Raw genomic sequence first — 16,713 nt, 5'->3', positions numbered from 1 at the left:
ATTTTATTAAAATTATTCTTAATTTGATTTTTTGACGCTTACATGGATACATCATTTAAAAAAAAATGAAATGTCAAAAATTTTAGTAAAATAAATTCGACATCATAGATATAAAATTGAAAATCTCAACCATATTAACACAAAATAAAGAACAACGTAAAAAATCTTAAAGTGGGTTTTTTTTAAACTTAATAATAATATATTTTGATAAAAAAAATAAAAATATTTTAGAGATGTGTCTTAAAAAAATTATTATATTTATATATTTTTTACTGACAAACATTTAAAGCAAATTTTTAAGAATGTAAAAAGTGACTTTTAAATTATGCATAAAATATTTTTTTTGAGGAAGTTTAAAGCGTAAATTTTGTTAAACTTGTCCTTGGATTGACCTTAATTCACAATACAAAAAATTAATGATAAAAACTAAAAAGAAATTAAAAAAAATATAAATATAAAAACTAAAAAAAATATTTTAAACTACAGAAAGTAAAATAAATGAAATCATAAGACATATATTTTAAGTAAAATAAGTGAAAATATATTTTAACCGTTATATATTTAGTTTTTTGTATTTGTCTTTGTCCAACTAACATATATATGTTACTTTTTGTTTCATTTTTAGCTCTACGTGTACTTTACATTTTATTTAATTACACATTTCATTCACCTTATTACATTTCATTTCTTTTCTTTTCACAATAATGATTATCATTAATTTTTTATTTTTCTAAAATAAATTGTCTACACTTCCTAAATCCACCACTGCCAACTATCGTGGTTTGATGTCGAGGTGCATGACCAAGTTCCCAAAGCAAGTAAGCAACGCTCCACAACAACAATATTTACATCAATTCCTTCAATTATAAATTTAATTATTTATTTAAACATACATGAATTTAATTAGTTATTTAAACACACATCTCGAAAATGTCTTAAAAATCAAAGAGGGTTTATGAATTTAATTCCTTTCACTAGTTTTACAGACAACAATCATGTTCATACAGTTAGTCTTGTTCTGTGTGGTCGTCGTGATATATCTGTTAGCTAGTCTCTTTTATATGTATTTTCATATATAGTTTTTATACTTTGCTGCATTATGCATGTTTGTGCTGGCTTAGTGCCCTAAGTACATTTTGTACTAAGTGTTCCATCCGTTTTAATAAATTCTTTTTGCCTAGAAAAAAACTTATATACCGAGAAGTTTTTATGTTATTTATTTATATTTTTTGGGTTTAATTAAGTCTAATTCTAGCTAATGTATGCCTCTCCTTAGAGGTGGTTTATATCGAATTCAAACTCATAATTTAATAAGCTCAACCTATTTTTGCAAGTACATGCTTTTATATATATACATGTGTGTGATGTGCACAATTTGAAGTAAGTTTTTTTATAAGATAAAACTAATTCATACATAAATTAAACATGATTTTTTTGGTAAACTAATATGAAAAATCTTTTATAAATTAGTTTAAGTGTATAAACTAATTTTAACTTATAGAAAATTTTATATATTTAATAAATAATTAATCTTTTTCATATAAAGAACACATACATGTGTTGCGTCTCGATTGAAATCTAGTGGCATTTAAAATAATAGCTTTAAATAATAAATAGTGAAAATCAAAGAAAAATAAATAAATAGTGGGCATATACAAGAAAAATGGCAATATATAATAGAAAAGGGTAAAGATATGTAGGGGATTGAACGAGATGAACTGTTCCCCTTTGCATTTTTTTTTTGTTTCTATAATTAAAGAACACATATTTAGTATAAAAAAAATTAAATAATAATAATATATTCTCTTGTTATTGGTTTTAGTTGAAGTGCATTTTTTTTAATTAAAAGAATAAAGAATATAGTTCATTTGATTCCAAAAATGAGAAATTAGAAAGTGGGTAGAAAAAGTGGGATGGGGCAACCCTATAATCATATGTGACAAATGTGGAAATGGACATCCATAATCTGGGTGCATCTTCCAGACATGCAAAAACAAGAATACAATTTAAACAAGATCCAAATCCACGCAATTAACTTACATGGTACATGGTGTAATATTTTGAGGATGACTTTTTGCCAACCCCTTGTAAAAACCTAAAATATCTTGGTAGTTGGCCTCCTCTCATCCATGTCCACATCTCTCTTCATCAAATCAATTCCAATAAAAACTACGACAATTGAAATTAAAGCACCAAAAATCTTCACACTTTCCTCGATCCATGTCCACCTCACAAAAACCCTAAATCCAACCTCTCAATCAAACTTAAACTAAAATCTTTTCCTTCTTTTATTTCCTAGCTACGTACGTTACGACAAAACCACACAATCTATTTCTCGAAGACCACTAACTTACGTAGAACCGCCACATGCCATACAAAAACACGTATGCGACGTGTACCCTAAAACACCACTCAATGCTATATATTATTCTCCTTGCATAAACCCTGCTTATAGCTAAGCTTCTCCATAGCTACAACAACAACAACAACAATCACTTTGCCAATGGAAGGAAACAAAAAATTGTCCCACGACATGCCTATGATAAGGAGTTCAACAAAACTCACTTCCCATTGTTCCCAAAGTAGTGATCCTTCGTCATCATTGTTTTTCCTTGAATCAAAAGAGAAGCTCAAGAATAAGACTCAAGAATGCAAGTCTCTGAACACTAAAGAGAATGATGATAAGGGCAAGGATAAAGAAGAAGGGCATGAGGCACGTGTAGAGGAAACGGGGCGTGAGAGGCTGAAGAGGCTTCGGGAAGAGGTGATGATGGAGAAGGTTAAGATACCAGAAAAGTGGGGTCAAGAACAAATGTTGAAGGATTGGATGGACATTACTATGTTTGATGCATTCTTTGCTCCTCCTCATAGCATGATTGTCACGGCTCGTGATGCTCTTATTGCTAATGCACGTAAAGCAAAGTCACCTAGATTAAGGATCTAGAGTAGTTGCTAATATATATTAATTTCTTAATTTTGACTACCTACCTCTAGACAATATAGTAGTGTATGTTGTTCTTCAAATATTTACAGGCACTGGCTATGGGAGGAATGATCGATATATGTTCTCAATATTCCCAGGCCTGGATCTGATTCTGATCTTCTTTCTTCCTCTGGTTAGTAAAACAATATATGTGAACACTTGCTAATTATAACTTATAATATGATTTTTTTATGCACTGATTATTATATATATGTTCCTTGGTGTGTGTTTGGGTGATTTTGGCAAAATATATCATGAAATTTGATTTTGTAAAATTGATTTTCAATGTCCATAAATTACCTTAATTGGCTTATATTTCAATTTGTTTTTATGGATGATGACTTAACATGAAACCAAATTTTCAAACTGATTAAGTAACAAGCTAAATTTTTTCGAGGTGAAAAGATCATCAAACTGATTAAGTACATTTTTTTTCCGAACAAATTAATTTATATAATATGAATTAATCAAGAGTTAACTGCGTACATTGCTTCCTATTAATCTTAATATTCTTAATCATGCATCTTTATTTTGTCCATGCAAGAGCTGCTGCCCATATAATGAGCTATTTATGCAAACTGTAAGCAGCAGGTGAAAATTAGTTTGTGTTCTTAGATATTGTTTTGTGATTTATTCCTCGATCCTGGAATAAAATTGAAATTCCACTCTTAATTAAGAATCTATGGGCAATATATATATATGTTCATTAGATTAGATAGTTGTATACGACTTCTTCATTTTGCCACAATGAAATTCTAATAACCATCTTTCGCACACCTGCATATTCTATCAAACATTCAGGATTTGAATTAGAGTGATAAATTTTACATTCTTTATATATTTCTTGTATACTGACTTCTATCACCGTTGATTATAGTACTTTTGCCTTCGTCAGTCTTCCGTTAATTAATGCAAGAAATTATCTAAATGTTAAAACTGAAATTTCAACATCTCAATCTTAATTAATATTTAATACAAAAAAAGTCATGAAATATTTAATAAAAATAATTAAGATTTTCTTAGAGTATATTAAAATTTAATGATATTCAATTGAAATAATTATAATTTTTTAGGATTACGTTATAATCTGTTAATATTTAATTAAGACATTTTTTTACTTAAAAAAAATCTACTAGTATTTAAAAATATAAAAATTTCAATAAATTATTTTAATAGATGAATTTTGTAAGATTTTTTAGTAAAATTTATGTATAATTTGTTCATCTAACAATTTTATCAAAATTATTGAGATTTTTGTATGACTTTTTTCTTGTTTATTTTTTTTTTCTCTCTCTCCTTTTTTGTTTTTGTTTTTTTTTTCCCTCCTCGCCCTCTTTTTCTCTCTCATTCTCTTCCTTATCTCATTTTTTTTTTCTCATTCTTTTCTTCCCTCTCTCCCCTCATGTCTTCTCTATCTTATATTATTTTTTTATTCATCTCTCTAGTTTATTTTTTCTTCTCTCTATTTTTTCTTCTATTTTTTTATCTATCAATATTTTTTTGTTATATTTTTATCTATCAATATTGATATTTTATCAATATTTGTTTTATAATTAGTAAATATTTAAAGTTATTTTTAAATTATTAAATATTATATATTGTTAAAATTTTGAAATTTGACCAATACTTATTTTTAATAAAATTTAATATTGAAATATCAAATTATTCAACATATATTAAAAATATATTTTAACAATTTTACACATTAATGAATATAACAAATTTGAACATAATATTTAAATTCAATAGTATGAATGAAAAAATATAAATGCATAAAAGGATGTATGTAGAGAAATGTTAGTTAAGAAGACATTAAATCAAAATCAATTATTTATTAAAGATTGAAAATTTTATTGATTTTATTTTTTATATATAAATCTTGTCATTTTTGTATGTAGAGAAATTGTATTATTTTTAAAAAAATTCATATTGTCCTTTGAAATCTTAACACCCTTTCAAATCTTATAAATTGTTAAGATACAAATTCATTAAAATCCATGTTATAAAATCCTGATTAAAGAAGACTTTTAAAAAGATCTTAAAAGTCATTATATTCTTACGAATTCTTTTGAAAAAAAATTAAAACTCATAAAATTTATACAAAATCTTTTAAAATATACAAGAATTTTTTGTGTTAAAAAAGTCTTATGAAATCTCAATCTAATACACTCTCATTAATCATTACCAACAATTCGAACATGGTTTCAATTATAAGTTTTAAAAATTTTAAAAATCGCAATTAGTTTTCATTTTCAATTTTAATTTAGTTTTAGACTCTTAAATTTTTTCTAGAGTTTCTTATTTTGTTAAAATTAATTTAAGGGTATATATGTTGGTGGAAATATCAATATTAGTCAATAGTGCTAGTGTTGTTGGTAATAAATCGGTGTTGTTAGTGATGATGATATAATAGTGACGATAATGGTAGTTGTAATATTAACAATAATGATAATAATGATCGTGATAATACGACAATGATAGTGATAAAATGATGATACTATCTTGTTGTAAGTGGTAGTGGCAGTATCACAATGATAATGATGATGATCATGATAGTAGTGATGGTGTCAACGGTGATTGCCTGTTATAAGAAGGATTATGTCAAATAATAAATATAACAAGAGGGTGTTTTTTTCAAAATTCATTAACAACCAAATTCACAATTTTTCTTCATTTTAAAAAAACATAAAAGTGTTTAACAAATTGAGTTAAAAATATTTAAGCTCCATTTTAAAAATAAATGTAAAAGTGTTTCAAAAGGGAGAGATAATAGAGAAAAATAGAAATATAAAGGGGCAAAAGGGAAGTGTGGAGAAAAGACACACACTAGAAGATTGTTGAATAGTGTGTATCAAAAACTCATACACTTGTGTAACGAAAAGAAAATAACTTAACAGATGAAGCCTTAGAGAAAAGTAAAATGAAACATTGAAATTTTTATACCAGCTTATCTCAACCACCGAGACTACATTTAGTTCTCAATCCAATCAAATTAAGTTTCACTAAATTTTAAATAAGATACAAATATTTTTTCAACAAGCTACTTTTGACTCAATTCTAAGTAGTTTTTTACTTACCTCTTTAAGCAACTATCCAAGTATTCTTTGAACAACAAGTCTTTTCAAGCTCGGTACCAAATATTCTTTCAAACAAGTATCTTCAGGCTCAATCCTTACAACAAAGGTTGCAGAAGATAATAAGGTTATTTCATCTATTTTAAACGTGTTGCAACTAATAATGAAAGTACAAGTGATCTACAAAGAATCATATATAAAATTCATAATGAATGTTTCTTTTTATGAGTTTTTGCTTTGTGTTTTCTTCTTTTATATCTCAAAGGCTTGATCTTTATATAGTAGCTCTAGATCTAAAAAAGATGACTGTAGTGGTAATTTTGAGTTAAACTCACGAGTTGCTTTGTTTGTCTTCAATACTAGTCATAAAGGAGAGAGGTTACCATTGCTTTATTTAATATGAGTATTAAATGTTTTTAAGTAAAACGTATATCTTTTATCTGATATAGCAGACTACTTGTCATTATTTATTTCTAAAATGAGCATAGCCGAAGTAATATCAACACAGAATAATTAAAGCCAGCGCTGAGCAATTCTTTCAAAGCCTTTTTGTTTTTTTTTTCGTGATATTCGATCTTTTGCCTTTTGCTTCTGGCGGATAATTTAACTTTTCCTTTCTTTAACGAATTTCGAGAGTTCCAAAACATCTTTCTTTTCTGTAAATCATTTATTGAAATTTATTGTTAGTCTCGTGTAAAAGTTTACATTTAGTACATAATGAGTCGGGCTGTATGCTTCGTCTAATTCTCTTCATTTGTCAGATAATATACATTTTACACTTTATCTAATATAGAGTATTTTGTAGATAATTTATCTTGATTAAAAAAAATATTTTATTTGTTATCATTAAAACTTGAGGAATTCAAAATCGTTTTTCAACTTAACATGAAGATAGAACAAAGAAAATAAGTATAGATAAAAGATACATAGTAATATAGTTAAGATAAGAGAGAAAAAATGAAATATTTCAAATTCTTACTTTTGAGAAAAATTCAAGATTCTATAATTTTAAAGAATTTAACACATACTTAAATTTGGAATTCTTTACAAATTATTCCTCCAAATAAAATATTTCACCCCAAATTATTTAATTTTTTTTTTAAACTACTTCATTAAAATGTCTCATCCAAACACATTATTAATTAATTAATTAATTAATTATTAATTAGTATTATTATTATTATTATTATGCTTGCTTGCATTATCGTATCTTGTAAAAGTTCAAAACATTTGATACATAAAAAAGTATTTTTCAATTATATGCAAAAATATAGTAAAAATGATGTAAAGTAGTCATATTTTTCCTTTTATTTATTTATCAAAAACAATTTCTCCCTTTCTTATATGGTAACATAGTTACAACATTTATTTTGTACCAAAAAATATTTACAACATTTAAAATAAACTATTTGATTTAATAATGATATTTTTTTTGTAAGAAGTAACTTTTACAAGTTCCATTTTTTTTTTTAGCACAAACACACACATATATATATATATATATAAGGGTTATAATAATATTGGTGTAACTTTTACTAAGTATTACATTGTTTAATAACTTTATATTAATTGTGAATTTTGTAAATCCAACCGTTAGATTGAAAGTTCATATCACTTTATGTGTATATCAAATTTTATTTAAGTTGAACAACAACTTGAAGGTAATCAAAGTGACCATATTTTAGTATATTTTGAAATGAATATATTAATTTTATTTTATAAAAATATAGTATCAAATCATCCTAGATTAATATAAAATTTTGTTTATATAATCTAGGAATAAAGAATTTAGTATAGTTACACCGATATTATTATAACCCTCATATATATATATATATATAAATTTTATTATAACTTTTTTAAACAACGAAATAAAATTTTATTTTATCTCATTTATTTTGTTTTCTCTTGACTTCCACTCTCCTTGCCCTCTTGTCATTCAGGATCTTGATAATGTGAATTCATTTCTGTTTTTGAAAAAGAAAAAGAAAAAGAAAATTCAAAAGATATTTTCTTATGGGGGTCCATAAATGAAAGCTAGCTACGCTGGCATAGAGAATGGAATTAAGGAAAGGGTAAGTTTTGGGTCTCAGTCGAGGACAGACCAAAAACAAGTTTTCAATTTTTTTTTATAAATATATTAATAAATAGAGGTTTATGATATATACACTTCTTTTTTTTTTTTATAAGTACACATTTTTTATAAAAAAAATAATTAAAATTTTAAAATATTCTTAAATTTTTTTATTTTTTTATTTTACATTCACAACATTTAATTTAGAACTCTTTTTTACACATTTTTCTCATTTTTTTTAATTTTCACATGCACCCCTTATTTTGGTCAGTAGTTTTTTAATTTTGCATTACTTTCTTTTCCCTTTCTCTTTCAATTTTCTTATTATTACCCCCTCTCTCTCCGCTTTTAGTTTTCACATACATGTAAAACGTAGAACTAATTTTCAACAATATAATAGGTGTGTGACTTTCTTGACAATGTTTTTTTACATATTGTTCCGGAAAGTACTTTCTGAAAGTATGTAAAAAACACAAAGATCCTTCTAGAACACTAATTTCACTATCCTACACAGTATTCTAGAATAGTGAATTTTTTTCTTCATAATACTAAATTTAATATTAAGGTTTTTTGGAGGGGTGAAAAGAAAGGAAGTGTTAGGAGAAAAAAATATGTGTCTAGTTTGATAGAAACTGTCGAGGAAGTCGCACATACCTATAATGTTGTCACGTACCAGTTCTACGGTCTGGTCTGGATACATATAAAAAGGTGAAAGTGGTGAGAGAAGAAGAAAATAATGTAAAAATCGAGAGACTTAAAATTATCTATTAAAATAGGTAAGAAATTGGAGGAAGAAAAAATTGTACATGTAAAAATTGAAAGAGAAAAAAAATATATATAAAAAATAGTAAATTAAAAGTTAAAGATATAAAATTAGATAAATAAAAAAACTATAAATATTTTATAATTTTTTTTAAAAAAATAAAAGAGGTATATATATATCATAATCTTAAATAGATAGAAGTGAAAAGCCCATTTGAACTCTTTGGCAACCAGGCCCAGCCCATTCCACGGGTCCACGCTATATACTTGTTCCTCCCGCCGCGCGAAACCCTAGCTAGGGTTTGGCCTGCGGTACTTTCTCTGCTCTCACAAGACTTTCCTATTAGATTTTCTACCATTTTTCTTCTGCTTCCTTCGCCGAGTCCAATTCTCACTTTCTCTTTCTCTGCATTTTTGTTCGCAGCTTTTAGATCTATATCCACCTAGCCCTTCATTTGGAAAACCCCAAGTTTCAAACATGAGGTACGCGTTCTCTCGTTTTATACCTGTCTCTGGTTGCATATCTTCGCTTGTTCGCGCGTTTCACTGTGAATGCAGTGCTTTTAATTGTTTTTCCATTGATAACCGATATGTACTTTGTGTGGTGCTTATGACTTTAATGGAATGTATTCAGTGGAAGTGGTCTACTCTAGTTTTTGTGGTCTCTGATCTGTTTTGGGTGTTGGTTGTGCAGTAAGCTTCAGAGTGATGCTCTTAGGGAGGCAATCTCAGGAATCATGGCTGATTCCAAGGAGAAGAACCGTAAATTTGTGGAGACCATTGAGCTCCAAATTGGACTGAAAAACTATGATCCCCAAAAGGACAAGCGTTTTAGTGGCTCTGTCAAGTTGCCCCACATCCCTCGCCCCAAGATGAAGATATGCATGCTTGGTGATGCCCAACACGTTGAGGAGGTAAGGAGCTGCTTTAATCATCAAACTCTTTTGTGAGATTTTCAATTGGGTGCAATGTTTTATTGTCCGGAACCCCAAGTTCATCTGAATATTTTATTTTAGATGACCCCTGGTTTGTATGTTTGGAAACACTTTAATTGTGCAACACAATTTATTATTTAAGTGATTGTCTGCAGTTAGTGGTGTGCTATTTGATTTGGTTTTTTAAGTTATTGGTTGTAATGACTGCTTTGTTGAGTAATTTTGAGGTGACACCACTTTTGTAATTTTGTAACCGCCATTCAAGGAGAACAATGTTCTTCGAATTGGGTAGTGAATATTTTATGTCGTGTTTTAGTGTATTGTTCAATTCTTATCATTCAATTGTTGTTAATGTCCATGTCTATTATTATAATTCTAATTTGTAGGCCGAGAAGATAGGATTGGATTACATGGATGTAGAGGCATTGAAGAAGCTTAACAAAAATAAGAAATTGGTGAAGAAGCTAGCCAAAAAATATCACGCTTTTTTGGCTTCTGAAGCAGTCATCAAGCAAATTCCTCGTCTCTTGGGACCTGGTCTCAACAAGGCAGGCACGTTTTATTGTTTTGGGTTTAGGATTTTGATCCTCTTGGATGTTCTAGAGCGTACTTGGTGATTTGCTTGTTCTGATCAGTTCACATAATACATTGCTGTGTTCTTGTTAATTTCTGGTCACATTGCGCTATATTGTATTTACTTGGATGTTTTTAAACATTAACTACATAATTTTTTTAAGTGGCTTTGGTTATCCTTTTGAATTGGCTCTACTATCCCTTGCTTTTAATTTGATTCCCTGCTTTTTAAAATTGTTATATTTTGGGTTTCTGATTTCAATATTGCTTTAATTGAACCTTATTTTGATATTTTGCACCACTTTGCAGGGAAGTTCCCAACACTTGTGACTCACCAAGAAACTCTCGAGTCAAAGGTTAATGAGAGTAAGGCTATGATCAAATTCCAGCTTAAGAAGGTGCTCTGCATGGGAGTAGCTGTGGGGAATGTTAGCATGGAGGAAAAACAAATCTTCCAAAATGTACAACTGAGTGTTAACTTCCTTGTCTCATTGTTGAAAAAGAACTGGCAGAATGTAAGTACTCCACTCTTAAATATGGGAAGAATAGGTGCTTTGTTATCTTTTATTTCCCTGGATTTTTCTTGAAGTTGTATGTTTAATAGATGTCATTATAGGAAGTCCTAAATATTAGGTGTTCACTGCCTTCGATTTCCATATTTGTTTTTGCTTAACTTAAGCATACAGAATGTGACTTGTAATTAATGGAGGGAAAATTAGGAAATGCTGTTGTAGTTTTGCAACTTTTGAATTTTTTTTACGTCAAATAGCTTTAGAAAATTGTGTTGGTATCAATTTTTTTCACTGTTTTAATTTTTTTGGCCAAATAATTTTAATTTTTTCATTGTTTTGATTGGCCATAATAACTCTTTAATAGTGCTGATGCTGTTGTGCGTGTGATTTTTTGTTGTTTTGTCAGTACTTGCAAATTGCAATATTTGATCTAGTTGAACCTGCTAATCGATTGAATGTAATCTATTTTTTTATTTTTGATTTCAGGTAAGGTGCTTGTATCTGAAGAGTTCCATGGGGAAATCGTACCGTGTCTTTTGAGTGGCTGTTCTTTAATTCAGTGAATTTCTGATCGCACTTAGTTTGCTTATTTATCTTGATAGGTGGACATAATTTTTCATCGTTCTACAATTTTGTTGGATGAGTATTTTTGGTTAATATTTCTTGTTATTGATATGCTATGTTTCAAGTGCTTTGCAATGTCGGATAATTTTAGGGGTACTAAATTTAAGCTACCCGTGTTTTTACTATACAACTCATTGCGCTGACTATCATGACTACATCGTGTTTGAGTGTATTCTATAATTTTAGGATTTCGGGTTTATTTAATATATCTTTTTTTTATTTATAAGAAATCGATCATTAAAATATACCTTTTTTCTATAAGAAATCGTTCATTAAAATCGAGATTTATTTAAATTGAGACTCATTTAAATTGATAAGTTTGGTCAGATTTGAGTTTAAATAATACAATTTGGGAATTATATTAATTTGGATTATATTTAGAAATCGATCTGACCATTGATCATTACTAGTTGTGGATCATTTATTGCAACTTTTTGTGTTATGTTTATTTTTGTATTACTCGCCCTTTTCATGCCATTTTACAATATTTTTGTGATGTATATAAAAGACCAATAGGTGAATATCAATTATATTCTTAGTATTGAGCTTATAGATATTGTTTATTTTTAGTAGAGAAGTTTCTAGAAGTGTTTCTAGATTGAACCTAAATAGGGTCTAGGGTCTATGTTTAATATGGTTTATGGGTTTTTCTTAAGGGTGCCGGCCAGTCCACCACCACGGGTATAAACGTTGGCCACAGCCTACCCCGATATCCAAGCCAGATTAGTAGGCTTCTTAGCTTAAACACAAAATGTTGCAAGGAATCATCTTATTTCTTAAAGTTTACAGGGATGATATTTTCAATTAATAGTTAACGATTATTTTTTAAAATATAAAAAATATTGTATCAATTTTACTCGTTTCAATTTAGCCAAACTTTTCTCACACAAATGGTCATAAATTAAAGTCGGGATATTATGCTTGAGTGTGATTATCTATCATTATACTTTTGGTAATGAACAATTCGCCACAATTATCTACCTGTCGGAGTTTAATATTCTTAACGTTATACTTCTAAGTTTATTAGCATGGACAAACATTACATATATAAATGCATACTAGTATCTTTTCTTACAACAGATAAAAAAGGTATATATTATTTATTTTTAGGATGTGTATAATTTTTTTTTGAGATGTTAATTTGTACGTAATTATGTTCTCAATGAATTACAAAACACATGAAAATCATTTTGCATATGACCTTTATAAGAAGGGTTCACTTCCCAAGAATGAGGGACAATATAACTATGAGTTCGGAACTAAATTATATAAGTACAAAATTTAGGTATCATTTTTCATGTGTTCCAAGTATTTTCTCTACTTTAAAATTAATTTTAAAATTGTCAAAGTAAAATTATAAATTTGACAAGAAATAATAGTGAAAATATCTAAAAATCATATTTTAATTTTGTCCATAATATATATATATATATATAGAATGATTTATAATCACTTTTCATTTCAACTTTTTTTTTAATATATTTATTCTTACATTTTTAAATAATGTTTTTTTTTTTAAAATTAATCTCTCTTGTAACTCAAGTAAATTAATCACTTATAATTAGTTAAATTTTTAATATTTAATATTTGATTTTTTAAATAAATATATAGTCTGGGTCTACCCACTAGTTAATAATAATATGGAACACGTGAAGAGTAGAAAATGGATATAGAAAAAGTATGTAGCAGGCGGACATTAGAAAGTGAGGCATGTGGCCATAAATAATTCCCGGTGGCTATTAGGATCTTTGACTCTTAGGCCCAAGCCCAAGCCCAAGCCCAAGCCCAAGCCCAAGGAGAAGCCCAAGGAGGAGGTAGAAGGCGATAAATAAAGTTTTGGCTCTCTTGGTTGACCTCATACAGTCCTCTGTTGTCCAAAAATTCCGACAAAACAAAACAACAGGAGTCGGTAGTAATTGAACCGTAAGCCTTCTCTTCCTCAGCTAATGAAATCCTCAATATAATTTCATTTTCTTTTATAACCCTTTCCTTATAATCTTATCGAAACGGTCGGGTTAGGGTAGCAACACACAGTTAACACCGTTGCTTGTGTTCTATGCATAGCAAGTGTTTGATAATATTCACTCTGCTCAGTGCTCAACTCCATGCTTGTGTGGTTTTGGTTGTACTTTTGGAGCCTCGAGTGAAGAGCAGAGAGCCACTCGCTTGCTTCTTCTCATGTTGCTCCATAAATCAATTGCCTTATAAAGTGACAAGGACTGGAAATCATTCCATTTCATTGTCAAGTTTATTGGCATAAATTTGTGAACTGCTATCGTGTGAAAACAATCCACAATTTGTTAGGATTGGATTTACCATACCTCTGCCTAACTTTAGAATAGATACATAGTTGGAGGTTTTTGGAAAGGGGATGTATAACAAGCCACGTTGGAATGAGAATAACTTAGCTCACAAAAGCATCTAAATTGTTCGTTTATTATTTTGTTCACGTGGATGGCATGAAATACTATATATGAAATATTTCATGTTTGTACAAGACACATCTAGTTACATTTCGGAAGTGAGTATAATGAAAGCAATATTGGAGATATACTAGCATTGTTTCTTCTCAAGATTTGGTTTTCCTAAAGTGCACCCCTGCACTCTTGAGGGTAAACTGTGGAATCGAGGAGCCAAATCTTAGTTGTTAATCGAAAATTCATTCTTTTTATGTTTATACTTTTAAATGTAATCAGCAATAGCAATATTATGCATTAGATGAACTTAAATCTCTGGCCAGCCTTTTGTTGTAATTTAAGTTATACTTATTCTTGAAATTTCGCCTACCTATGTTGAGTGTTAACCTTACAGAACTTAATTTGAATCCAGGTTGGTTTCTGTTATTGACTTTTTAATTCATTGAATATGATATATTTTAACTCCTACTATGATTTGTACTAATTGCCCCGTGAGTTCTTCCATAAATTTTGTAGTATCAATTCATTTTCAGGGTAGTCATGTCAACCATGTCAATTACGAACATTTCCCTCCATTGTGTGTTCCAAACTGCAAGCCAAAATCGATTCAGCACTGCTGCCAGAGTGAAGTGCCCTTCCTCTTTTGGGTCAGTGAAGAATGTTTCCCGATTTTTCGGCTTGAAGTCATCATCTTCATTTGGAGTGACTGCCATGGCTGCTTACAAGGTTAAGCTAATTGGTCCAGAAGGAAATGAACACGAGTTCGATGCACCTGATGATAGTTACATCTTAGATTCAGCAGAGAGTGCTGGAGTTGAACTTCCATATTCGTGTCGGGCCGGAGCATGTTCTACCTGTTCTGGGAAGATTATTTCTGGTTCGGTGGACCAGTCTGATGGGTCATACCTTGATGACAAGCAATTGAAGGAAGGTTTTGTGCTAACCTGCGTGGCATATCCAACTTCAGATTGTGTCATTCATACTCACAAAGAAAGCGATCTCTACTGAGAATCACTGGCCAGAAACTTGAGAGCCCTTGCTTGATGGAGGAGACTTGGGATGTTAGGTAGACATTGCAGCCATTCTGGATTGTTCTCATTTGCACCATTGTTAGTTTGTTGCGTATATGGGGAGTGTAAGTTGTTTAGGATAATAAACTATTTTTTGTGCCAACAAACTTTGTTGATTAAAATAAAATAAAATGAAATGTAACTTTGCTTGGCATCTAAAAGTTTAAGTGGTCTTTTTAGTGACTTGTGCCATATGCGCCTATGTTGCTGTTGGATGGTTGCTTTTCTGATATAGAAAACAGAAATGTTAGTATTCCAGTATGCAACATTTTTTTTACAGTCTTGGGAACATATTTTTTATCGTTAGTTGAAATTTATTAAAAATAATCGTTTTTATGGATTGCACTTTTTTTTGGTTAATTTTTTTATTAAAAATTAATTAATAGTATAGTGTGTTAGAAAAATGTGCCCTTATTAAGGAAGCCACCTTCAACAGACCTTTGCACACCTGCACCTTTGAATCGCATGACCTCATATCAACGGGGAATTGTATGATGACTTTCTGTAATATTTTGCTATGAAGGAAGAGGGATTAAAGAATGGAGAATTATAAATTAGTTGAAATAAATTAATCATGGTTGAAATTTATTATAATAAGGCTGTTTCTAGGGCCGATGAAACCATTCTAATTGCCAAGGATGTGTTTAGAAACATGTTTGTATTGATGTTGTTGTTTTCGAACATCACTTAAAATGCCTTTTAATCAATGAAAATAACTGTCTATATAAACTGATGTCCATCCTTTTGTTTGAACGATATGAAATTTTGTTTACATCCCAACAATCCTCCCCTCAAACAAAAAGTAATGGTTTTACCTCCCTCTTTTTAATGAAAAACTATCGGTCCACAAATATATCCAATAGTGGAATTTTCCCGTCAAACAAAGGATCATGGTTTTACATTCTTTTTCAGTCCACGAGTATATCCAATAGTAACTAATAAAGTTTAGTCACATTTTAAGTACTTGCACTGTTGTTCCATCGTGAACTCATAATAGTGAAACACGCCTTATAATCCTCTATGTTACGAGGAGAACACTCCTCCATATATAAACTCACTGTTAAGAAAATTACTTTCGATATAAGGGATTAAATATTCAAATCCACCCGTACTTTCGATATAAGAAATCTAATACCCAAATCCCTCCATGTTACCAAGAGGATACTCCTCCATATATGGACTTATACCCAAATCTACCTTTTCTTTCGATATAAGGGATCCAATATCCAAATCTTGCCGACTCAATCATAGTCACATTTGATATCACTTATTATATATTCGAGGATTTCAGCACATACACATATCTCTATGTTGGTAAAATATTGTTCATTTTAGGTTCAAGTTCTCACAGTTTTTCTTTTAAACATTATCCAAAATGCTTCTTGATCAAACAAGACAACTGTATATATATAAATCTATGTTCGTCCTCTTGTTTAAATGATGTAGAACTTTATTTGCATCTCAACTAATATAAATTAGAATTCACACATTTCAATACATTAAATTTAGAAGTAAATTTTGACTTTTTCATTGGAGTTGATTTTAGAATTTTTCAATCGAAACCAGCCATGTATTGACTAGTCCATGTAAGCACAATATTGACGACATAGACAGTATTAACAAATTTGTAATTTATCTTTGATTTGATTTTATTTCTCTCATTCTTTTTACCGTACGCCAGTACTTAAT

At 29.3% G+C, this 16,713-nt stretch overlaps 2 protein-coding genes across 3 annotated transcripts; both read left to right on the top strand.

Annotated features, from left to right (window-relative positions):
- The first annotated feature begins 9,181 nt into the window (after positions 1–9,181).
- On the top strand, positions 9,182–11,667 carry LOC109817353 (large ribosomal subunit protein uL1). Its single transcript, XM_020382585.3, has 6 exons — positions 9,182–9,205; positions 9,318–9,376; positions 9,588–9,807; positions 10,215–10,380; positions 10,711–10,916; positions 11,400–11,667. Exons 2-6 carry the CDS (start codon positions 9,372–9,374, stop codon positions 11,451–11,453), a joined length of 651 nt encoding a protein of 216 aa, XP_020238174.1. The 5' UTR covers positions 9,182–9,205; positions 9,318–9,371; the 3' UTR covers positions 11,454–11,667.
- Positions 11,668–13,213: 1,546 nt separating this feature from the next.
- On the top strand, positions 13,214–15,303 carry LOC109817328 (ferredoxin, root R-B2). 2 transcript variants are annotated; one of them, XM_020382558.3, is made up of 2 exons: positions 13,214–13,460; positions 14,488–15,303. In XM_020382558.3, the coding sequence occupies exon 2, from the start codon at positions 14,495–14,497 to the stop codon at positions 14,960–14,962; it is 468 nt and encodes a 155-aa protein (XP_020238147.1). In that variant the 5' UTR covers positions 13,214–13,460; positions 14,488–14,494; the 3' UTR covers positions 14,963–15,303. The 2 variants fall into 2 exon arrangements, with proteins under 2 accessions (XP_020238147.1, XP_020238148.1); XM_020382559.3 differs by lacking the exon at positions 13,214–13,460 and adding an exon at positions 13,482–14,366.
- Positions 15,304–16,713: the final 1,410 nt, after the last annotated feature.

Source organism: Cajanus cajan, chromosome 10, assembly GCF_000230855.2.
Source record: "Cajanus cajan strain Asha chromosome 10, NIPB_CcT2T_4, whole genome shotgun sequence".
Lineage (NCBI taxonomy): Eukaryota > Viridiplantae > Streptophyta > Magnoliopsida > Fabales > Fabaceae > Cajanus > Cajanus cajan.
The sequence above is the reverse complement of the archived record's forward strand: the minus strand, read 5'-3'. Positions and strand labels throughout refer to the sequence as shown.